The 24,543-nt window shown below is 49.0% G+C and overlaps 1 protein-coding gene across 2 annotated transcripts; it reads left to right on the top strand.

Annotated features, from left to right (window-relative positions):
- Window positions 1–24,456, top strand: RELB (RELB proto-oncogene, NF-kB subunit). 2 transcript variants are annotated; one of them, XM_074369444.1, is made up of 12 exons: window positions 1–205; window positions 1,204–1,251; window positions 4,873–4,881; window positions 6,068–6,414; window positions 11,696–11,853; window positions 13,285–13,376; window positions 13,556–13,687; window positions 15,251–15,355; window positions 19,249–19,464; window positions 20,272–20,340; window positions 20,483–20,560; window positions 23,649–24,456. In XM_074369444.1, exons 1-12 carry the CDS (start codon window positions 151–153, stop codon window positions 24,032–24,034), a joined length of 1,695 nt encoding a protein of 564 aa, XP_074225545.1. In that variant the 5' UTR covers window positions 1–150; the 3' UTR covers window positions 24,035–24,456. The 2 variants fall into 2 exon arrangements, with proteins under 2 accessions (XP_074225545.1, XP_074225546.1); XM_074369445.1 differs by lacking the exon at window positions 4,873–4,881.
- The last annotated feature ends 87 nt before the right edge of the window (window positions 24,457–24,543 follow it).

The raw sequence follows: 24,543 nt of genomic DNA, 5'->3' as shown, positions 1-24,543 counted from the left end.
GCGTCCAGCCCGGCCTGCGGCCCCAGCCCCTGCGCCGCTCTTCCGACCCGCAATTGTCCGCTGGACTGTGCCGCCTGGCCACACGGCCTACCCGCGTGTGTGTTTTGGTCTGAGCTGGCCTCCGTGCCGTCAGTCCCCACTGGTCGGGCCATGCCGAGTCGCCGCGTCGCCAGATCGTCCGCTGCGCCGGAGCTGGGGGCTTTGGGTAAGCGGGGCCGGGGTTCAGGAGAGGAATCTGGGGAGGGACTGGAGATGCGAGAGTTGAGGGTCCCGGTGTAGTCTGAGGGTTCCTACAGGAGTCTAGGGGTTTGAGGGGAGTGTGTAAGGGTTCTGGGGACACTATATTAAAAGGAAGGAAGGAGGCAGGGGATGGTGACCGAGTCCGGCCCACGGTAAGAGAGAGGTGTCCCACTATAGAGTGAGAAGGGGGCGGGGCCTGACCCTGAGGCAAAGAAGGGGGCGGGGCCCGTCGCGGAGAGGAGAGGGGCGGGGCCTGACTTGGAGAAGGAGGAGCGGGGAGATGCTCCTGAGGGATGAGGCGTGGCCAAACTTAGAGAGTGAGAAAAAGGAGGGGCTTGACTCACAGAAAGGGGCGGGGCCTGATCGTGAGAGCAAGAAGGGGCGTGGCCTAATTCAAAGAAGGAAGCAAGGTCCTTCCTACTCAGTAAAGAGGCGGTGTCTAAGGGAGAGAAGGGGCGCGGCCGCACTCGGAGAGGGAGAAGGGGCGGGGCCTGACTCTGGCAGAGAGAGGAGGGAGGGCCTGTTCCGAAAAAAAGGAGGGCGGGGCCTGACTCTGAGAAGAAAGAGGGGGTGGGACTTGCCTCAAGAGAGAAGTGGCAGGGTCTGAGAGGGAGAAGGGGACCTGCTTGACACTGGAAAAGTGAAGGGGTAGGGTCTGACCCTGAAATAAGGAAAGGAGTGGGGGGTTTCCTAACTGAGGTTGAGAAGAGCTCCTCCAGGGCCTCCTCAACCTTCTTAAGGTAGAGAAGGAGCAGGGCCTGCGTGTGATGGAGAGCGAGGTGAATGACAAAAACTAGGGAACCTGTTAAGAAAGGAACTAAGGCTGGACCGTGCGGGCGATAAGGGTGAGGGGCCTGATCCAGAGGGGCGGGGCCAGGAGAGGAACAAGGTGGGGCTTGGGAGATTCCCTGGGCCTCTCGCCATATCTCCGTCACCTCCTGAGGCATGCCTCCCTCCCTGCAGGGTCCGCTGACCTCTCCTCGCTCTCGCTCGCCGTTTCCAGGACCACAGGTGAGCAGCCCTCCACAGTTCCTGCCCATCTGCACGCTCAGGACAGGGCACAGGGGAATCCTGTGGAGGTGGCATTGTGCACGTCTTTGTGTGGGGGGTTTGTGGAGGTCCACCTCAGCTTTCCTCTGACAGCCTGTGTCACTCCCTGACTGTTGAGATGGGGTCCCCAGATGTCCCTACCTCCTAGGTGATAATGAGCTGAGCAAGGAAAGCTAACCACCTGTTCACTCTCTAAGAGCAGTCCTCTTTACAGATTCACCATGGTAGTGCAGAGGGTAATAATTACATACTGGTGCCACCACCCCCTCACTGTGTGAATGTTTGCTAGTCACTTCCACTCTCTGGGACTCAGTTTTCCTCATCTGTAAGATGGGTGTAATATCAATACCTCCCTTGTAGGGAGACTGAGAGGATTCAATGAGCTGATACAGTTAAACTTTTAAAGCAGTGTCTGGCACCCAGTAAAGGCTCAGTAAGTGTTAACTGTTAGTGGTATAATAATAATTACTATTATTATTCTATAAGAGTGGTTCTCAAACCTTTGTGTTTATCAAGGTCACCCTGAGAGCTGTTAAAACAGATTTTTGGGCCTCATCCCCCAAATTTCTGATTTAATAGGTTTGGGATGGGCTTTGAGAGTTTGCATTTCTTGCAAGTTCCCAAGAGATGTTGAGTCTTTAAGGCCCCTCCTGCTGTGCCATCCAAAATTCAGTGTTGCCCAAGGAAATGCAGAATCATGCCCCAAGGCTGACATCCTCTCTCATAAATTTGCTGGGATTTGGAGGGAGGAATTGAGTCTTGTTGCCATGAAAACCCAGTGGCCCCAGTGGGCTGGCTTTGAACCTGTCTCTGGAAGTAGACTCTTGGGATGGACCCCGGAAGTACTGGCTTGGCTGTGGAGGAGGCTCTGTGGGTTCTCTAACAAGTCTACATGTTTGGGAGATAGTGAAAGGTGGGAGATGGCTTTGGGAACAGACACTGCCGATCACTGGTTCTGGGCAGGAACAAGGCTGAGACTTTTCTGACCCGAGACCTAGATCTTTGGTTTCAATTGAGAGTAATTTCTGATGTTATCCATTCAAGAAATATTCAAGAGTGCCTATTCCGTACCTGGCTCTGTGCTGGGCAGTGCTGAGGACTCAGCGGTGACTGAGATAGCCCTGGCTCTGCGCTCATGGAGCTCCGTACCTAGATGTGGAGGCAGATATGTACACAATGAATAAAATGTAAGATTATAAAATATGATGAACAAATCTTGGGGTCAGTAACATCTAACAACATGGTGGGGATAGGAAAACTACTGAGATAGTATGGGAGGGAAAATTTCCCTCGTTCTGATAGGCCAGACACATACGGGGCCCTGGGTATACAGTGGGGATGGGGCAAACATGTTTCTTACTCTCTGGTGCTCATAGTCTACAGGAGACAGATGTGAATCACTGTAATGTAAGGTCATGTCAAATCCTAATCCGAGTTGGGGTATAGCTCAGGGGAAGAGTGTGTGCTTAGCATGCATGGGGTCCTGGGTTCAATCCCCAGTAACGCCATTAAAAAAATAAACTCAAAAAATAAATTAAAAAATTTAAAAATCCTAATCAGTGCAATGAAAATGATAAAACTAAGGCACCTAACTGCGAGTGACTAGAGTAGGGGTTCTGGGGGTTATCTTGGATAAAGTAGTCAGGGAAGACCTATCTAGGAGGTGACATTTGAGCAGGGCCCTGAAAGAGGAGGAGGAAGCTATGCAAAGAACTGAAGGAAGAGTATTCAGCAGAGACCAGTCTATACAAAGGCCCTGAGACAGGAAAGATATAGCTGCTCCAGGGTGGCCCATCCTGACTGCCCTTGAATGATGGCAGGTCTGTGTGAAAGGTTGGGGAGGGCAGGTTGTTATTTAAGCTGAGCCTTGAATAAAGAGAAGTCCCTAACACTTCCTGGTTGAAAGAGGATTTTAGATAATAATAATGTTAGCTAAGCTTAATGAAGGGCCTGAAGTGGTCAGACCCTGTGCTAAGCAATTTCCCAGAGTGATCCTAAATCTTTATGTTAATTCCTAAGATATATTAGACCTCATTTTCTACAAAAGGAGGCTCAGAGAGGTTAGGCGACTTGCCCAAGGCCTCACAGACAGGGAGTGACACCTGAGATTCAAACCAACATCTGTGTGACTCCACACTCCACACTGTGAAACCATGTCTTCCAACCTCCCCGTTTTATAGACAGATAAACTGAGGCCTAGAGAGGGGAAGCAGTTTCCCCAAGTCCATAAAATAATGTCTCTCAACTCCTTACCCAGTAGTAGCCAGCGTTTATTTATTGCCCACTATCATGGCGGTTCTTATGTTAGCTCATTTAATTTTCACGACAGCCCAACGAGGCAGACATTATTATTGTGTCCATTTTATAGATGAAGAAACCAAGGCACAAAAAGAGGTTAAGTAATGCGCTGAAGGCCACACAGTTAGCAAGGAACAGAACCGGGATTTGAACTGGGGCAGTGCAAAGCTTCAGCCACGCCTGCCTCAGTTTCCCCCAACAGCCTGGGAGCCCCTTGAGGGTTCAGACAAGGTCGAACTCATCTTTAGGTCCACAGGTCATCCAGCATGGATGCCTGAGAAGGTTTTTCCAAGTTGAAGTGACTTGAAGTTGGCCCTGCCGGAGATCTACAGCATATCCCTTCCTCTCTCCTAGCTTCAGTGTCCCCATCTGCCAAATGGGGATGTCCTCCCCCACCTCCTCTGACTTCACAGATTGCATGAGATAAGGGGTGCAGGAAAAGTGCTTTTCAAGGAGCAAAGGTCTGGCTGCCAGGAGCCACTCCCTGAGAGCAGAGGAGGAGGACAGGCCTGGCAGCAGGGCAGGTTGGCGATCACTCCACGGCCAGTGACCAGCACAGGCAAGCCTGGGTGGGACATCTGGCCCTGGCCTGCCCTCCCTTGCTGTGTGACCCAAAGGCTTACTTGCTTGCTCTGGGCTCACCCATGCTTTGTCTGTGGAATGACAGGAGGTTGGTTTCAGTTCCTCCGCAGCCCCTTCCAGGACTGAGCTTTCCTGAGGTGATAAGGGGCTTCCCCAGCATTGTGGTTACTCCCTACTCAGGAAGTAGGGACGAATCTTGGATACCGGGTGGGCAGTGCTGGGGGACAGACACAGGATGCAGAGCACACGGTTGTTTGGAGGTGGAGGACCAGCCTCCTTGGATCTTCAGACACCAGCCAGTGACCTCCCGGGTCTAGAATGGGCTTTAGGGAGTGGTACACCCCCACATTTTGTTTAGAATCCTGGGAATCCATTTTTCTCCCTGGTGATAAGACCATTGGCTTTTCCTTAGATTCCCCACAGTGCTTCATAATCCCCAGTCTAAATGTTTTTAGGAAGGCCTTTGGGGGTAGCCTGAGCCTGGGACCCCAATATTGGGAGCTGAAGGGAGGGGAGACCAGGAGAGGGAGATGGGGGTTGGAGTTTGACACCCTAGGAGTCGGAGCCCTGGATTTCCCAGGATGGAGGAAGGGGGAAGGGGGAAGGGTTCCAGGAGGGGATGGGATTGGGGAATCTGTCTTAAAAGATGAAAGTCTTGACCACTTTCTGGAGCTCATCTTTTTCTTTCTCTTTCTTCCACAGATGAATTGGGTGAGTATCACAGGGCCGTTTTGTGGGGAGGGTGAGGAATCCAAGTGCTCACACGGGGATCTTGGCCTTCCTTGTTGGGGAGGAGGTCGCAGTGTAATTTCTGGGACTGTTGGGCTATGTTAACAAAGTCACGTGCTCGCAAGGTACTTAGCAGCACTTAACACTTAGTGAAGACTCAGTATATGTCAGCTGTCTTTAGTGTTACTGTTACTATGACTATTGTTCATTCCTTCAGTGAATTATATTGAGCACCTGCTGCATGCCAGGCACTGTTCTAGGCACCGGGGATTCAGCCATGAATCAAAGTCCCTGCCCTATGGGAGCTGATATTCTAGTGGGGGAGACAGTCGGAAAAGGAATAAAGAACAAGCTAATGTTAGATTGGGCTGAGGGCTGTGAAGGAAATAAACGGAAAGAAGGAGAGATGGCCTGGGGAAGACACAGTAGATCAGACCTTGACTTTGACTGTAAGGGAGATGGGAGTCACAGGAGGCTTCTGAGTGGATGGGGACAGCGTCTGACATCAGCTCCCTCTGGCTGTGTTTGGGAGACAGACTGGAAGAGGCGAGTTGGGAAATGGGAGCAGTGGTTCAGAGGGGGAATGATGGAGGGTGGACCTGGGTAGAATTAGTGGGGGTGAGGAGAAGCAGAATGTGCATATATATTTGAGGTAGATGCGGAAGAAGTTCACAGATCGGGGTCATGAGTAACTGGCAAAGATATGCATCCTTCCAGCTTGAGCATCTGGATGCTGCTGCTGCTGCTTTTTGAGATAGGAACGGCTCGGGCAGAGCAGCTATTATTCATGTTGTTATTAAATGGGGCAAGATGGAGGCGGGGTACCTGTCACTTTACCCTACCTTGATCCAGGTGAGGGGTGATGGAGGCAGGGATTCAGGAGCTATTTGGGAGGGGAATGGACGTGAGAGTGCAGGGGAAGGAGAAACCAAGTCGACTCCCCAGGTCTCCGGCTTCAAGAACTGGGGGATGCTGGGGGGCGGGTGCTGTTTGCAAGGAGGGCAGGGGCTTTTCTGTGTTCGGAGCTGAAGCCCCTGCCCTCGGCCAACAAGAAATATGTCTTGAAGAAATAAATGAACGGGGGAAAGCGAGGGCAGCACAAGTCTGCGGGTAAAAAGTCTTTTTTTTCCGTCCAGCATCACCCCCCCCGTTTTCGCTTCCCCCACAGAGATCATCGACGAGTACATCAAGGAGAACGGCTTCGGCCTGGAAGGGGCGCAGCCGGGCCCGGGTGAGGGGCTGCCGCGCCTGGTGTCTCGCGGGGCGGCCTCCCTGAGCACCGTCACCCTGGGCCCCGCGGCGCCCCCGCCCCCGGCCACGCCGCCGCCCTGGGGCTGCCCCCTGGGCCGGCTCGTGCCCTCGGCCCCGGGCCCCGGGCCGCGGCCGCACCTGGTCATCACCGAGCAGCCCAAGCAGCGCGGCATGCGCTTCCGCTACGAGTGCGAGGGCCGCTCGGCCGGCAGCATCCTCGGCGAGAGCAGCACCGAGGCCAGCAAGACGCTGCCCGCCATCGAGGTGGGGCCCGGGGCAGGGGCCGGGGCCGGGGGCGGTGGGGCTCGCGCCCTCCCCAACTCCAAGATTCACACGCACGCATTCATCTTTTGTGTTTCCTGTTTTGTGGTGATTGTTACCACCGCTTTTGCTCTTGGAGCGGATGATGCTCTCTCACCTGGTCTTAAGTTAAAAAGGGCATGCAAAGAAAGGCCTTCTTCCAGTTTTACAGGACTGAGCAAAATTATCATTGCTGTAAAGGCGGTGTAGCCTCCTTGCTCAGAAGCGCGGCCTTAAGGTTAGAGTTCCTGAGGGGAGGGTAGAGTTCAGTGGTAGAGCGCATGCTCAGCATGCAGGAGGTCCTGGGTTCAGTCCCTAGTACGCTACTCCATTAACAACAAAATTTTTTTAAGAGTATGTCTTGGAGCTGAGCTCACATCAGGGTGACTGAAGCTGTCTTACTGTCTTATTCTCTTTATCTTCTCACCTCGCTGTGTGAATGTGTGATAATATACTGTGCAAGTCTATTGGTGGCCGTTTAGGTTGTTTCCTGTCTCCCACTATTACAAGCAGGGCTGTAGAGAACGACTCAGTTCATGTGTGTCACTCAGGCAATTCCTGGAAGTGGAGTTGGAATTGCTGGGCAAAGGTAATTTGATGGTTATTGCTACATTGCCTTCCACCCGGGCTGCACCCAGGACTGTCTCTCCCATTGATGTCTGAGGGGCCTGGTTCCTTGTGCCTCTCCAATGTGGAGGCTTCATGTGTTTCTGAGTCTTTGCCCAAATGTTCGTGGTACTTGAGCTGTGTACTCACCATCCCACTAGCCCTGGATCCCGGCCTCAGCTGCTCCCTGACCTCCAGTTTCCTCCGTAGTGACCAGCTCCGAGTCTCCTCTAGATAGTCCCTGACAAGACAGCCAGAGGGGTGCTGTGAAATTACATATCTGCTCCTCTCCCCTGCTCAGAACCCTCCCTTGGCTCCCTAGTACCCTCAGGAGGAACCCCAAGATCCTCCCTAGGCTTCTAAGACCTTTCATGGTCTGGCTGCCTGTTCCCACCCAGCCCCACTCACTCACCACTTCCCACCGCCAGGGTTTGCCTGTGCTGTTCCTCCTGCCTGCAGCCTGGTTGCCTCCTGTTCTTGCCTCAGGGATGCCTTCCCTGACCCTCCACCCCAGGTCCCAGCTCCCTCCTGTGAGATCTCCTGCTTCCCCCTCCTCTCCCTCAATCTCCCTCAATGGGATTTTTACGCTGAGCTTTATTTGGGTGATTAGCAGAGCAATCCTGTCCTACCCCAACACATCTGGATTTTAGGGTCAGAAAGACTTGGGTTTGAGTCCTGGCTCTGCCACTTACCAGCCGTATGGATTGGGGAAAATCTAGTGCTTCTCTTGGCCTCAGTTTCATCATCTGTAAAATGGGGATGAAACTCCCACCACTGCCACCCCCACCCCCGCAGGATGCTGCGAGGAAACCAGGGAGATGGCCCAGCTCTGGCATGCAGGACCCCTCACTCAGCCAGGTGCCTGTAGTTCTCATTACTGGATTTGGCTCCAGGCACTGTGGCCAGAAGTAGCATGTTAGCAGGATATTTTGGTCAAAAGAATGATTTACTTTGAAATGTGTATTTCATCACTGGGTTGCACTGAGAGGCAATTTCTTAGCCCTTTATTTATCTTTAAGCATTTTGTCTTTTTCCGGTTTGACGGGATATTTTTTTAACGTTATGTCTCAACTTTTTTGGAAAAATGTTAAACCTGTGTAAAATAGACATGAATCATGCCATGAACACCCGTACATTTGTTGCTGCATGTGCTTTGTCTCCCTGTCTTTGTGTGGACGTTCATAGAGGGAGATGTGAAAGTGAGTCGGAGATATGATACTTCATCCAAAATGTGTATCTCTCGAGAACCAGGACTTTTTTCTACAATGTGGGACCTATATAATCACAACACCATTAGTACACTCGAGAAATGTAATATTCATGCAAGGATGTTATCTTATATTAAGTCCATATTCTAACGATCCCAGCTGTCCCTGGATTTCCTTTATAGCCATTGTTTTTCTTGTCCACAAGTTTATTTTCCGGTTCAAGATCACATGCTGCATTTTGTTGTCAGTTCTTGCTGTGGTCTGAATGTTCGTGTCCCCCCTCAGTTCATATATTGAAATCCTAACCCTCAAGGCGATGGTGTTAAGAGGTGGGGCCTTTGGGATTAGTGCCCTTATAACAGAGACCCCAGAGAGTGCCCTTGTCCCTTCTGCCAGGTGAGGACACAGTGACACGATCTGCAGCCGAAAGAGGCTCTCACCGGAACCCAACTGTGCTGGCGCTCTGATCTCGGAGTTCTAGCCTCTGGAACTGTGAGAAATACATTTCTGCTGCTTATACACCACCCAGTTCATGGTATTTTCCCCATACAGCCTGAATAGATGAAGACAGCGTCTTCAGTGTCCTTTGACCTGGGTTAGTTCTTCAGTCTGTCTTTGCATTTTGGGACATGGACATCTGTGGAAGACAGGAAAGGTGTCCTGTGAAGTGTTTTGTAAAATGGCCTACATTCCAGGTTTATGGGCTGTTTCCAGATTAGATCGAGTTATTTGTTTTGGAGGGAATACCCCAGAGGTGGTGCTGTGGCCTCCTCAGTCTCACATCAAGGCACATGGGGCGGCAGTCGGTCCAAGGATCTGATGCTGAGTCAGATCCTGTGGTTAAGGTGGTGTATTAATCAGCTCTGGCTGCCATGACAAAATATCACACTGGGTGGCATGAACCGCAGGAATTTGTTGTCTCACAGCTCTGGAGGCTGGAAATCTGAAATCGAGCTATTGGCAGGCTTGGTTCCCTCTGGGGCCTCTCTCCTCGGCTTGTAGATGGCTGCCTTCTGGTGCTGGTGTCTCTTTGTGTGTCCAAATTACCTTTACTTTTCTTTTTCTTTTTTATAAGAAAATTACTTTTTCTAATAAGGACAAAGCAGATTGGATTAGGGCCCACCCTAAGGCCTCTTAATTTATTCACCTCTTTCAAAGGCTCTGTCTCCAAATATAGTCACATGCTGAGGTACTAGGGTTAGGCTTCCACATATGAATTGGGGGGTGCAGTTTAGCCTGTAACAGGTAGTGACCACCAGGTCCCTCCATTGTAAAGGTACAGCTTTCTCTTTGTAATTAGTAAGTTATCTGTGGGGTGATACTTTGAGGCTGTGTTTTCCCCAACTTTGTATGTGTAGGTCTTTCCAGGCAATTAGTCTAGCTTTGTGTTGGTTTTGATTTCAAAGAGTTAGAGGAACAAACATCCAACAATAGGGGGTGGCCTGACTCTCAATTTGTATTTAGTATTTTTATCCTCATCTTTTAAAGGAGAAAACTGAGGCTCAGAGAGGCTCACAAGTTACTTGTGCAGGGGTACACAGCAAACTTATTCTAGTAATTACTACCATTTACTAAGTGCTCCTGTGTGCCAGGTACTTAATAATACCCATTTTACAGATAAGGATGGTGAGACCAGAGAGGTTTATCATGCAGATGGCCAGTGGTAGAGCCTGGATTTGGTACAAGGTTTGACTTAACTCTAGGGCCTAATGTTTTATCCACGATCTCGTGTGACATCTCTAAGAGCAAAAGCTTTCAGCCTTGCAGTCTTCATGACTCCTGAGACTGTTGACCCGGAGCTTTTCAGAATCTTTGAATATTATAGCAGGGAGCTGGTTTTAACCCTGTCTGACTCAATATTACCTACCTCTGCTCATAACCATCCCCCAAATCCATAATGCCCTACCTTCAGTGTCAAGGAGAAATAAAAGGAAAATTGTACAGTATATATAAGGACATTTATTTCAGGATGTAAATGCTCAGGCATAGCCCCAGGGAAACATAAACAAAGTAGTGGTTGCTTTTGACCTCATTACTACAGCAGCCATGAATGCAGCCTGAGCCAGCCTGGTGGACTTGGCCACTTGAGTGACACACATCCAGGGTGGCCGTTGATGACAGGATTTTCCAAAGTGGTGAACAATTCTCAGTCTAAATGAAATCCAGTCTTCTTTCAATTAACACGGTGATGGCAGTCCTGGAAAATTCAGTGTATTTGAAAGTTATGGGGAAAATACTATATATGTAAAACAGGAGAGGTTCTGGGTTCTGACCATTTAAAACAGGTTTGTCACTGACGTGCATGTTGGCAGGACATTCAGAATTCTTGCAGGACTTGTGTAGGACTGTCCTGTGTAGCATCTCTGGCCCTGTGTACTGCCTGCTGTGGGTCTCCAATGCGGAGTCAACCAAAATCATCCCCCAGTATCTCAGATGCCCCCTAGAGGGCAGTAGTCTCCCACTGAGCCACACCTGTTCATTGTCTTCTATAGGCATGAGCTTTACAGATTCAGAGCAGGCTTTAGTGGTCCTTCGGTGCCAGCAGGGCCATGCGGGTGACCTAGGAAAGCCAAGTGGCCCAGTGGGTCTGGGCCCCATCTAACGGGGCTGGAGTCTATCTGCTGCCCCATGTGGCTGCTGGGTAGAATTCCAGCCCCCATTGCTATAACTTCCTTTTTGAAAAAGAGAATCTGGAAATCTGGAATAATGTGGTATCTCGTACTTTTTAAATGTAGGCTCCAAAATTTCCCCAACTTTTCATTTTGGGGAAAAAAATCATTTATTTATTTATTTGTTTGTTTGTTTGTTTGTTTGTTTATGGTGGGGGAAGGTAATTAGGTTTATTCATTCATTTATTGTTTGTGGAGATGCTGGGGATTGAACCCAGGACCTCATGCATGCTAAGCACACACTCTACCACTGAGCTATACCCTCCCCCCACAACACTGATATTTTTGACTGATGACCCACGTTTGGGCTTGTCTAATGTTTCCTCATGATTAGATGCACTTCTGGAGGGGCCATCAGAGAAGTGATGTGTCCCCGCCAGCGCTTCCCGTCAGGGGATGCCTATGTTATTTTGGCCCCATATTGGTGATGCTGACCTTGGTCACTTAGTTAAGGTGGTGTCTACAGGTCTTTCCCCTGTAAAGGTACCTCTCTCCCCTTGTCATTAGTATGTTATCTGTGGCTCATACTTGGAGATCCAACTTTTTTTTAAGTTGAATGACCAAAGAAAGCACATCTTTGGGGCAGCTATCATGCTAGGAGGCCCCCATGTTGGAAGCTTCTGGTTCAGGATCTCCAAAGGGTCTTAAACACTCTTCCATCATCCAGCGGGAGGGGGTGGGGAGCTACCAGGGAGGCCCCAGGGAGTTTAGATGGGTGCAGGTGTCTGCAATGGGACCCCAAGAGCCCCTGTCTTCCTGCAGCTCCGGGATTGTGGAGGGCTGCGGGAGGTGGAGGTGACCGCGTGCCTGGTGTGGAAGGATTGGCCTCATCGAGTTCACCCCCACAGCCTCGTGGGGAAAGATTGCACCGATGGTGTCTGCAGGGTGCGGCTCCGGCCTCACGTCAGCCCCCGGCACAGGTACCCACCCCCGACCCCGACCCCGACCCTTCACCCTTCATCATGGAAATTTGGAGGGGCTGAAGATCACCCCGGAAAACCTTAGGGCAAGGAAGTGGGCAGCTTAGCCAGATTGTCCCCACTGCATTTCCGGGGAAACTGAGGTCTAGGGCGGGTGGAGGGTCTTACCTAGGCCTGGAACCCTGCCACACACACACATTATTCACATGTATTGTATTTATCCTCATTTTGTAGAGGAGGAAACTGAGGCTCAGACAGGTGAAGGAGCCCAGGTGGCCAATGGCAGAGGTCCATTCCTTAACTGCTAGGCCCATTCCTTGTTTTGCTTTTAATTTATATGTTGTTGATAAGTTAAAACATTAAGGGGGGAGGGTGTATTTCAGTGGTAGAGCACATGCTTTCATACACGAAGTCCTGGGTTCAATCCCCAGTACCTCCATTAAAAAAAATTGAAAGGTTGAGAAAGGATGTGCAGTGAAAAATAAATTTCCTTCCATCTTTGGTCTTTCAGCACAGTGCCCTGTCCTGGAGGCAACTAAAGATATGCCATGCATATATTTTTTTTCTCCCCTAATAAGTGGTAGCCGACATTTGCACCTTGTTTTTATGTTCCAGTACATCTTAGAGATCATGCCTATCAGTACATTTAGAGCTGTCCTATCCTTTTTATGGGCTGCATAGTATTCCAGTATATGGATCTACACAGTTAATTGAATAAGTCCCTATTAATGGGCACCCACAATGGTTCCAATCTCTTGTTGCTCTGTTACTAACTGTGCTGCCATGAATGGATTCTCATATATATATATGTCATTTTTTCTCTAGGATAAATTCCTACAAATGAAATTGCTGGCCCTCAAGTCTGTGCATTTATACTCTTCATGGGTTATAAACTTAAGGAAAATGTCAGCTCCATGAGAGCAGAGATTCTGTCTCTTTTGTTCCCTGCTGTATCCCCTGGCGCCTGGCACACAGTAGGTGTTCAGAAAATATTGGTAGGATGAATGAGTACCGCCATATTGTCCCCCAATATGTGATTGCTAGAGCAGTTTACAGTCCTGCCAGCCAGGAGGGAAAGCGCCTAATTCCCCACAACCTCACCAGCAGAGGGTATTATCAAACATTTTGATCTTTGCTGTTTCAATGAGCTTAAAAAAAATTGGCATCACAGTGATGTTTAATTTGTTCTTTTCTTGTTATAAATGAGGTGAGCCAGTGTTTTTATGTGGTAGAGATATGGCGTGCTTCCAGGTTCTCCTAAGAGTTCTCCACACCCCAATCCTCTCCCCCTGCTGGGACCCCTGGGCCTGGGGTGCTTCAGCATCTGAGACCCTGAGCCCCATGGCAGCTTCTGCTGGAGCCTGCCTGTGGGTTCAGGCTACACCTGCCCCCTCAGGAGTCCCTCCCTCTACCCCTCCTCCCCCGACTCAGCTTTAACAACCTGGGCATCCAGTGTGTGAGGAAGAAGGAGATCGAAGCTGCCATTGAGCGGAAGATTCAGCTAGGCATCGACCCCTACAATGGTGAGTCCCCATGCCTAGCTTGGTCATCCTGTTCCCCCAGCCCCTCGCCCTCTGCCAGCCCTGTCCCCTCACCTTCTCCAGTATCCGCCATCTCCCCAGCCCCATCCCTTCCCTGTCTGCCAGTTCCCCAGCCATGGTCTTCAGCCCCCATGCTCAGTGTTCCCACATCTCTCCCACAGCTGGGTCCCTAAAGAACCATCAGGAGGTGGACATGAATGTCGTGAGGATCTGCTTCCAGGCCTCATATAGGGACCAGCAAGGACAGATGCGCAGGATGGACCCTGTGCTCTCTGAGCCCGTCTATGACAAGAGTGAGTCGAGGGTGCTATATCCATTAGGATTATTCTTGGCCACAGGTACCGGAAAGCCCCATGTACAATGGCATGAACAAATAAACAGGGAGGTTTTTTTTTTTTTTTTGGTCTCAGTTATTAAGTCTGTTCCTATGAATTCAGCTGCTCAGTTCTATCAGGGCATTTGTTCAGCAGCTCTGTGATTCTCTTGGCTTTTCCCTCATGGTCATGAGCAGTCTGCCACAGCTCCAGACATCACGTGTGTGTTCAGGGCATGACGGCAGTGTTGCCCTGTATGATGTGCAGGCTGTATACTACCCAATTCTAGGGGTCAACATTTACTATGTAGCCTGTGGAAACAGGGCCTTCTAGTGTTGGAGAATGCACAACCAGTACAACTATACTAGGCAGCCCTTGAGAAGAGGCAGCATGGGTATCTCTCTCTTTTATAGAGAAAATAATATATTCCTCAGAATCACTCTGGTAGATGTCTACTTATGTCTTGTTGGCCAGAACTTGGGCCCATGGCCACCTCTTGTTGCAGAAGAATCTGGGAAAGCAAATTTTCATCCTCTGTAGAGGGGTACAGGCATAGAAGAGGGGATTGGGAATGGCTGTTAGATTTTAGCCAGCCTGCAGTGACTGCCATAAGCATCAGAATGGGGAGGAATATTAATTTAATCAGGGCTTTTATGGATGTGAGAAATAGAATTGCAACTCAAATAAGGAAAATTTTTAAGAATTTGTTTGTTCCATTAACTAAAAATATCCAGAGGTGTCAACAGATCTTCAGGTCTGGCTGCATCCAGGTTCTAAGTGATGTCATCAGAGATCTGTCTTTTTCTGTCTCTCAGCTATGCTTCCTTCATGTTAGAGTCATTTTGGGGAGGGTCCTCTCATGTGGGGGCAAAATAACTGTATGCAGCTCTAGTCTTACATTCTACCAGCTTGATACTTCTCCCCCACTCCCAAAGAGAAATTCTCTTATGCAGTATTTTGGCTCAGAGTCCCAGGGCTGTCTCTCATTGGCTTGGTTTTAGTCATGTGCTCCTCTCTGACCAATCAGCTATGGCCTGAAGGAGGCAATGCTCTGATTGGTCAGGTCTAGGGCACGTGATCACTGCTGAGCTGGGAGTGGGCTCAGCCCTACCCAATCCCCACAACTGAGGTGGGGGGTGGTCTGCTGAAGGAAGGTTGTAGGGCTGTTAACAGAAGGGCCAGGACCACTAGACAGGCAAAACAACGTGTGTCCATTACAAGTTTCAGGCCTGTTAGCCCTCATCTAAGAATCATCTCTGAGTCCTGACCCCACCAACCCCTCCCTGAGGTCTGAGCATCTCCCTTTTGGCCAGACATTCGCCAGATCTCAGCACAGAGGACTTGTGATTGTCCATTAACCTCTCGTGCCTTGGCATCTCCTCTTCCACTTGGACCACGGGTTCCAGAAGGATCAGGCAACCTGGCTTCTCTGTTTCCCATCTCTCTGTGGTCCTGGGTGGGAACCCATGGGGTACCTGGTAAGGGTTTGATGACGGAATCCTTGTTTTTTTTTAATATATTCCTTCCTCTCCTTTGTCCCAGAGTCCACAAACACATCAGAGCTGCGGATTTGCCGAATCAACAAGGAGAGCGGGCCGTGCACAGGAGGCGAGGAGCTCTACCTGCTGTGTGACAAGGTGCAGAAAGGTGAGGGGCCTGGGGCAGCGAGGGGGTGGAGTGGGGTCTGGTGGCTCATAGGGGTAGCCGGGGAGCCCAGAAGGGTGAGAGGATGAGGAAGAGCTGGCTAACCTGGGCAGCGGAGTGGAAGGGCCCAGAACTCCTATTTTGGAGTCAGAAACAGCTGATTGATTCATTCACTCACTGAGTCACTCACTCACTCACTCACCCACTTGCTCATTCACGAACAAAGAAGGAGGCTCATGCTGGGTGCCGGGCAGCCCTTGCCATCAGGAGCTCCAGGAGACTGATATTAAAATCGTGGAGTTGCATAAATAAATGCTTTATGACAGTTGTAATAGGAGCTACAGATGAAGAAAACAAGGGACATTTCCACTTGATTCACATCTGCTCAAATGTCCCTTCCTCAAATAGGGCTTAAAATAAAAACCCACCCAAGACTGCCTGGCTGAGGAGAGCTTTCCCTTTATTGTATATATTTTTCTCTGTCCTTTGCGTATTCTATCATGTGATTCTTTTATAAATAACATCACCACCAACAGAAAAGCTGACATTTAGCTTGCTCCTAATACATGACAGACTCTGTCATAAGCACTTTGTGTACATCATTTATTCAATCATCTCTTTGCCTAAGAGTTCTGTGAGGTAGATTCTATTATTCCCTTTTACAGATGAGGAAACTGAGGCACAGAAAAGTTAAGGAACTTGCTCAAGGTCACATGGCTAGGCAGGTAGAGACAGGATTTGAATCCAGGTGGTCTGTGCTCATAATCATTCTTCTGGGAGGAAAAGTAAGAAATAAAGAGAGTTGAAAAAAATTCAGGAAGATGGTGAAAAAGTGGTATTTGGAGATAAATAATACTGAGAAACAGGATAGAAAGGAATGGCTAGAGGGGTTGTGGGGCACAATTTTACTTAGAGGGGCCAGAGAGGATGCTTTTAGGAGGTACTATTGGAACCATGAAGAGTCTGTGTGGCCATGTGAGGAAGAGTGTTCCAGCAAAGGGAACAGCAGGTGCAAAGGCCCTGAGGTAGGAGCTGGTCTAGCTGTTGGAAGAACACCAAGGCCAGTGGGGCAGGAGGGCAGAGAGAGGGGAGGAGAGTAGGACAACCTGCCACAGCCTCATGAATCCTCCCCACAATCTTTTCTCAGATTCTATGGTTATATAGTTAACATCTATCTCTACCCCACCCCCGGCCCCTGCCACTGGGTTGTAAGGGCAGGACCTGAGGATATCCTGGTGAGCAACTGTGTCCCCAGAACCACCCAGTCTAGGGCCAAGCACACATGAGGTTCTCAGGAAAAAGTTTTTTCAGTAATTCTTTTTTTTTTTTTTTTTGCCACAAGTTTCACTCTTAAAACAAAACAAAAAAATTTTAACCATTTTAAAGTGTACACAATTCAGCGGCATCTAATACATTCACGCTGTTGTGCCACCACTGCTATCTAGCTCCAGAACATTCCATCGCCCCAAAAATGAACCCCATACCTGTTAAGCAGTCACTCCCTATTCCCCTCTCTTCCAGCCTCTGGCAAACACTAATCTATTTTCTGTCTCTATGGATTTGCCTATTCTGGACATTTTATACAAATAGAATCTTACAATATGTGGTCTTTTGTGTCTGGGTTCTTTTACCTAGCATAATGTTATGAAAATTCATCTATGTGTAGCCTGTTATTAGCGCTTCATTCCTTTTTATGGCTAATATTCCATTGTATGGATAGATTTCATTTTGTTTACCCATTCATCCATCATTTGATGGGCATTTGCGGTATTTCCGCAAATGAATAGTGTTGTTATGAACATTCGTGTTATGAACAAAGTTTTTGTTTGAACGTCTGTCTTCAATTCTTTTGGTTATGTACCCAGGAGTGGGAGGTTCTTATAAAATTTTGAATGAAAGAGCAAATTGTTAATGGGTGGCTCATCTGTGCCAGGCTCTGTGCTAGGCAGTGTTGGGACACAGCAGTGACAGGTACAGGCCCAAGCTCTGCCCTCACGGGGCTCTCAGTTCAGTGGGAAGTAGGGAAATACAAATTACAAACCTGGGTAGTACTAAGAGGGAAGAAGACGAAGAACAGAGATTGAAAAACAGGAAGACCAGACATGGTCCAGACATCTGGGAAGGCTTTCTAAAAGAGGTGATATTTGGCCTGAGGACTGAGGAATGCCGAGGAGATTGTTAGGATCCTGGGAATGGGGGTCAGGGCAGGGAATGTGAGTCCTATTCCATCATTCACTCACTGGCTGATCTCGGGCAGGTGACTTCACTACCCGGAGCCTCTGTTTCCTCATCCCTAAAATGAGCTGGGGTTAGGATGAGATGCGATCTCAACTACCCAAGAACTACACTACCAGGAGTCAGCATTTACTGAGGATTTTCTGAGTGCCAGACCTGGAGCTAGTATTTTGCATAATACCAATAGAATCCATCATACTTAACATGGACTAAGCACCTTTTATGTTAAGCCCTCTTCTAAGCCTTTTCTTGGAGTGACTCACTTAATCGTCCCAACAACTCCTGTGAGGTGAGTACTACTACTTTCCCTCTTTAAGGTGAGGAAACTAGGTCCAGAAATAAAAGGTCACTTCGCCAAGCCCTAGGAGCTAGTGGTGTAGAGCTCTAGCCTGCCTGGATTCCCAACTTGCTGACTATGTGACCTTGGACAAGTGACTTTATCTCTTTGTGCTTTGCTTTCTCCTCTATATAATGGGCTTCCTAAACGTAGTTTTTCTATAGGATTGTGTGTGTTAGAGGCAATCTGTGTGTGTCCAACACATATAAAGTCTCAGTATATGGAGTTAGTGTGATGAGAGGCAATGCAATAAGACAAGAAAAAGAGATAGCAGGCAAAGTAGCATACTGAATCATGACTATTCTGCTACCAGTTGTGTGACCTTGGGTAAGTCTCTTAAACCCTCCAAGCCTCGGTTTCCCCATCAATAAAGTGAATGTATAGGAAAGAGTTAATATAGCAGATCTGAGACTGTTATCCTTTGATAGGCCAACTTATGAGGTTGACCCTTGGCTGGCTTACGGGAACTTGGATTTTGGGAGGGTTCCTACCATTCCCTGACTATTAAAGAGTGGCTTGCTCTGCCTAAACTGTGCAAACAATGTGGTTTGTGTGGCTCACCTGCTTTCCTTCTGGGAGTCTGGAATTTGGATATGTGTCAGTCGGAGGGTGCCAACATGAGCAGCTCCCAGTAAAAACCCTGGGCAGTGAGTCTCTAATGAGCTTCCCTGATAGAAGCATTTCATGTGTGTTGTCAACTGGGGGGTGGGGGCAGGGGGTGCAATTAGCATGTCCTTTGTGACTCCACTGTGGAGGACTCTTGGAAGCTGACACCTCATTTCCTTTGGACTTCGCTCCAGGCACCTTTCCCCTTTACTGAGTATGCTTCTGTATTTTTGCTGTTTTTGTTTTTTTGGGGAGGTAATTAGGTTTGTTTGTTTGTTTATTTATTTATCAGAAGTACTGGGAATTGAACCCAGGACCTTGTGCATGCAAGGCATGTACTCTACCACTGAGCTATCCCCTCCCTCCTTTATATTTTTGCCATAATACATTATAACCATGAGTATGACTATATTGCTGAGTCCTATGAGTCCCCTTAGTGAATCACTGAATCTGATGGTGGTCTTAGGGGCCCCGACATGGTGGAAATATTAATACTACCTGCCTTTCAGGTTAAAGGATTAGATGAAATTAAATATCTAAATAAATATCTAAAATACTTAGTGACTGGCACACAGTAGGTGCTAACAGAAAGTTAGCTGCCACTGTGATTAGTTTTAGTCTTAGGAATATTGATGTTGATATGGGGGAAGGCTGAGTGAGTTGGGGCCCTGGTGGACCAGTGTCCCTGGCTCAGCTGATGTCCCCACTTTCCTGCCAGAGGATATATCAGTGGTGTTCAGCAGAGCCTCCTGGGAAGGCCGGGCTGACTTCTCCCAGGCTGACGTGCACCGCCAGATTGCCATTGTGTTCAAGACACCGCCCTACGAGGACCTGGAGATTGTTGAACCTGTGACGGTGAACGTCTTCCTACAGCGGCTTACTGATGGGGTCTGCAGTGAGCCTCTGCCCTTCACCTACCTGCCTCGGGACCATGGTAACCACGGCAAACCAGGGTGACCCATCACCCTAGAAACCAGGTCTTTGGCCTTGCTTGGGGTCACCCAAAGAGGAAAGGGGAAGAGGCAGAAGTGGAATGCAGGGTCAGAGTTACACAGCCTGGGGTTCAAATCCTGGTCTGCTGCCTACTGGCTGTGTGACCTTGGCCTCTCTGAGTCCCAGTCTCCTCCTGTGCAAAATAGGGGTAGTAATAGTATCCATCTCATGGTATTTTGGGTGTATTTAATCATTCCTCCCTTCAGCATGCCTGCCGCTGCCTGGCCCTCTCCTGGGTGGTGCTGGGGACACAGCAGTGACTGAGATTGCCCCAGCCCTGCCCTCATGAGCTCATAGTCTTATGCAGGGGGGAACATTTGTTCCCATACAGTGACAACCAGAGTAGAAAAGACTGGGATGGAATTACTTAGGGGACTCCAATTGCCCAGAGTGGGGCGACTGACCCTGCCTTAGGTATCAAGGAGGGCTTCCTGGAGGAGGGGACAGCTGACCTGAGGATGGGAGGATAACTAAGCAGTTCTCCAGGAAACTGGTAAGAAGTGAAGCAGCAAGTGCAAAGGCCCTGAGGTAGGATTGTGCCTGGGATGCTTCAGGAACAACAAAGAGGCCAGAGTAGCTAGAAGTGGATTTGAGTTTTGTTCTGATTATGATGTAGACATCTATTTGCCTTGGTTGGGCAAGAACCAGAACAGCTCAGCAACTTCCTAAGTGGTCTCTAGAATGAATTCTTAATTAATTTCTTATTTGTAATGGATTACTTTGTATGCCCCTGGTATCTCCTGAACAGACAGCTACGGCGTAGACAAGAAGCGGAAGCGCGGGATGCCTGACGTCCTTGGGGAGCTGAATAGCTCTGGTGCGTCCCATCAGCCCCTTTCCACATCCCTCTCTAGGTCCCTAGGAGGGGGTGACTGATCTCATCTTCCTGCCCTACCCTAGGCTGGGAAGGAGTGGTGGGGCTATGGGGTCCAGGGGTTCTCATCTCTCCTTTCCCTCAGACCCCCATGGCATCGAGAGTAAACGGCGGAGGAAAAAGCCGGCCTTCCTGGATCACTTTCTGCCCAGCCACGGCTCAGGTGGGTCCTGACTCAGGGCAAGCCCAGCCCCTGAGGTGGGCTGAGGGTGGGCTGCAGCCCTTTTTTTCTGGCCTCTTCTGGCCCCTAAGAGCTCCCACACGGCCAGTGACTTACCACTTAGCCAGCAATGTGAAGTGGAAAGAATAGCGGTTCTGGATACTGTTCCGAGGCACCAGGCCATTTACTTGCTGTGACCTTCACCAAGTTGCTCCACCTCTAAGAGCCTCAGGGCTCCTCTGAAAAGTATCAGCCCACACCTCTTCACTGGCCTTTTACAATTTAATATATTTATTTTTCCAGACACTATATAATGAGCACATAACTGCTTTGTGTGTGCTTACTAACTTCATCTGTGCAATCACCCCCCCAAGGTGGGTGTTGTTATCCCCCGCAGCCCCACCCCCATTTTACTGGTGAAAAATCTGAGGCCCAGAGAGGTGAAGTCTCTTGCCCAAAGTCACACAGTCTGTGGTAGGGCAAGGAGTTGCACCAGGGTGTAGGTTTAGATTAGTGGTGATGGATGTGAAACGGGTTGCAGGGAGTAGACGGTGGATAAATGGAGGTGGTCGTCAGAGCCAGCCTTGAACTGTCACCGTCTGGCCTGTTGTACCCCTGCTTTCCTCTCAACTTGCATGCCAGCCTCCAGTTCCACCCCTATCTGGCTGCTATCCAAAGCCTCCCCACTTGCTGACCACTAGCTCTGAGAATGCTGTCCCCAACACTCCAGCTACCCCATGGTATCCAGCTCCTAGCCAGCCACCAGCCACTCAGAGTCTGCCGAGCCCAGACCACTCCAGCCAGTCCCACCCTGGAGGTTTCAAGTACCCCCTGTTGTCCCCTTAACCCTCTGCAACTGGTAACCAATGCCCAACAGCTCTGCCCCTAGAAACCCTCAATCCTAGTCCATTTCACCAAACTTCAGCCCCCAATCCTTCAACCCCCTGAAGCCCCTCCTCATCAGCCACCTGACATTCATCCACCTGCTCCGTCACCCCAATTTACCGGTGTCTAAAGTCCCCCTCTCTCATCCTTCTGCCAGATCAGCCCTGGCTCTGTAGTGTAATGATTAGGTGCATGGCCTCTGGAATCAGACTGGGTTTGAATTCTGAGGCTACAATTTAGCCACTGTGTGATTTCTTTGGGCCTCAGTTCACTTAACTTTCAGATGGAGACCTACCTCTTAGGATCCTTTCCAGAATTTAATGAGGTCACATCACACAATTATTTATTAGCACAGTGGCTGGCATAGAGTTGTGCCCAGATGTAAAGAACTTGCCAGAAACCAGGAATGCCACCTGCATTTGTTATGATCATGTTTAATTGCCTTCACAGCAAAACCCAAAGTAACAGACTTCAATAGGATAGAATATTATTTCTCCTCTCACATAAACAGAGTCCAGTGGTAGGTGGTCCAGGGACGGTTTGGTGGCTGCATGATCATCAGAGACCCAAGCTCCTGCCATTTTCAACTCACAGTTTCCACCTCATGTTCCAAGGTGGCTGCTGCAGCTCCAGCCATCATTGCCACATTTCAGCCAGCAAAACTTAAGTCACATGACCACATTAAGCTGCAAAGGAGGCTGGGAAATTTGAGCCCCAGCAGCACTGTGTCTCTGCAACAACTGTAATCAGCCTTTGCTGGTGAGGTTTGTCTTCTCTCAAAAAGAAAATCTCCCATAATAACACTTACGTTATCTTACAATTTTGGGACTGGTGACTTCTCACTTGGGTCTCCCATGGCACGGAGATTTCACTTTTGGGGTTGTCTCTATATTCTGGGGGGCTCTGGGGCCTCCTCTTCTTCCTCATTCTTGGGGATAAACTCCCTAGCATTGCAGGAGCATGATTTCATCTCTGGTTGCACAGCTCACCCGTTGACTGCAAATTATTTTGCCTGTTTGCTTATTAAATGAGAATGATTCTATATTTTTTTGAGGAATCTCCATACTGCTTTCCACAGTGGCTGCATCAATACATTTACACTCCCACCAACAGCATATGGGGATTCCCTTTTCTCCACATCCTCACCAACATGTTATTTATTATTTGTGTCTTTTTGATGATAGCCATTCTGACAGGTGTGAGGTGGTATCTCACTGTGGTTTCAATTTGCATTTTACTGATGATTAATGATATTGAGCATCTTTTCTAGTGCCTGTTGGCCATCTGTATGTCTTCTTCCGAAAAATGTCTATTCAGTTCTTTTCCCCATTTTTCAATTGGGTTTTTTTTTTTTTGATGTTTAGTTGTATGAGCTGTTTATATATTTTGGATATTAACCCCTTATCATGATATTGTTTGCAAATACCATATGACCCAGCAATTACACTCCTGGGTATATAACCAAAAAAAAAAAGAAGACACTAATTTGAAAAGATACATGCATCCCAATGTTCATAGCAGCATTATTTAAAATAGCCAGGATATGGAAGCAAACTAAGTGTCCATCAACAAATGAATGGATAAAGATGTGGTATATATAAACAATAGAATACTACTCAGCTGTAAAAAATGAAATTTTGCCTTTTGCAACATGGATGGAGTTGGAGGGTATTATGCTTAGTGAAATAAATCAGATGGAGAAAGATAAACACTGTATGATATCGCTTATGTGTGGAACCTAAAAAAATACGACAAATTAGTGAATATCACAAAAAAGAAACAGACTCACAGAACAAACTAGTAGTTACCAGTGGGAGAGGGAAGGGGGGAGGGGCAACACAGGGGTAGGGGATTAAGAGGTACAAACTATCAGGTATAAAATAGCTACAAGGATATATTGTACGAGGAATATAGCTAATATTTGATAATAACTATAAATGGAGTATAACATTTAAAAATTGTGAATCACGATGTTATACACCTGAAACATAACACTGTACATCAGCTATACCTCAATTTAAAAAATTATTGTAACAACAACAAAAAAATAAGAATGGTGATAGTCCCTACTCAGAGTTTCTCCGTGACATTTAAGGAGGCCACACAGATAATGCATTTAGCACCAGACGGGGCGTTTGAATTAGGACCTGGCCGGAGGTTGACCCTAAAGCCCACCACACTTCCATCTTTCTCCTCATCCCTGCAGGACCGTTCCTCCCGCCGTCAGCGCTGTTGCCAGACACAGATTTCTTCCCGGGCACCGTGTCCCTCCCCGGCTTGGAGCCCCCCGGCGGGCCAGACCTCTTGGACGATGGCTTTGCCTACGACCCCGCTGCCCCCACACTCTTCACCATGCTGGACATGCTGCCCCCAGCACCGCCACTCACCACCGCTGTCGCGGGCAACGGGGGTGCAGGAGCCGCGGTCGGGGAGGCCCCCGGCCCCGAGCCGCTGACGCTGGACTCGTACCAGGCCCCAGGCCCCGGGGATGGAGGCACTGCCAGCCTCGTGGGCAGCAACATGTTCCCCAACCAGTACCGCGAGGCGGGCTTTGGCGGCGGCCTTCTGTCCCCGGGGCCTGAGGCCACGTAGCCCCCGCGGCGCTGGAGGAGAGGCGCTGGGTGGGCAAGGAGGTGGAAGGGGCCTTGCGAACCCAACCAGGATGTCCAGCACCCCCGTCCCCTTTGTGCTGCCTTTGGTTAGTCTTCCGACGTCCTCATCCTTCGGAATCGGACATCTTCAGCGGTGGCGTGAAACTCCGTAGCATCGGTTTCCCCGAGCCCATTTTACAAATAAGAAAACTGAGTCTGGAGAGGAAAAGGGGCTTGGCTCCTTTGCACTAGCTTCTTAAAGCTGCCTCAGCGCCCACAAGTGGGGGCACCTTCTCTAGGCGGATTCTGAAGTGTACATATGGGAGGAGGTTGCAGATCCTCACCCCTCCTTCCCCAGGTCTGAAAGTGGGGGGTAGGTTGTTTGTTCAGAGTCTTCCCAATAAAGATAAGTTTTTGAGCCTTGGGGGGGATCTCGTCTCTTCTCCGCTTCAGAAACACCCACAGTTCCAACTTACAAAGTCTCCAGGCTCTCCTTCCGCTCCGCTATTT

Source organism: Camelus bactrianus, chromosome 9 (genome assembly GCF_048773025.1).
Source record: "Camelus bactrianus isolate YW-2024 breed Bactrian camel chromosome 9, ASM4877302v1, whole genome shotgun sequence".
Taxonomy (NCBI): Eukaryota; Metazoa; Chordata; class Mammalia; order Artiodactyla; family Camelidae; genus Camelus; species Camelus bactrianus.
The sequence above is the reverse complement of the archived record's forward strand: the minus strand, read 5'-3'. Positions and strand labels throughout refer to the sequence as shown.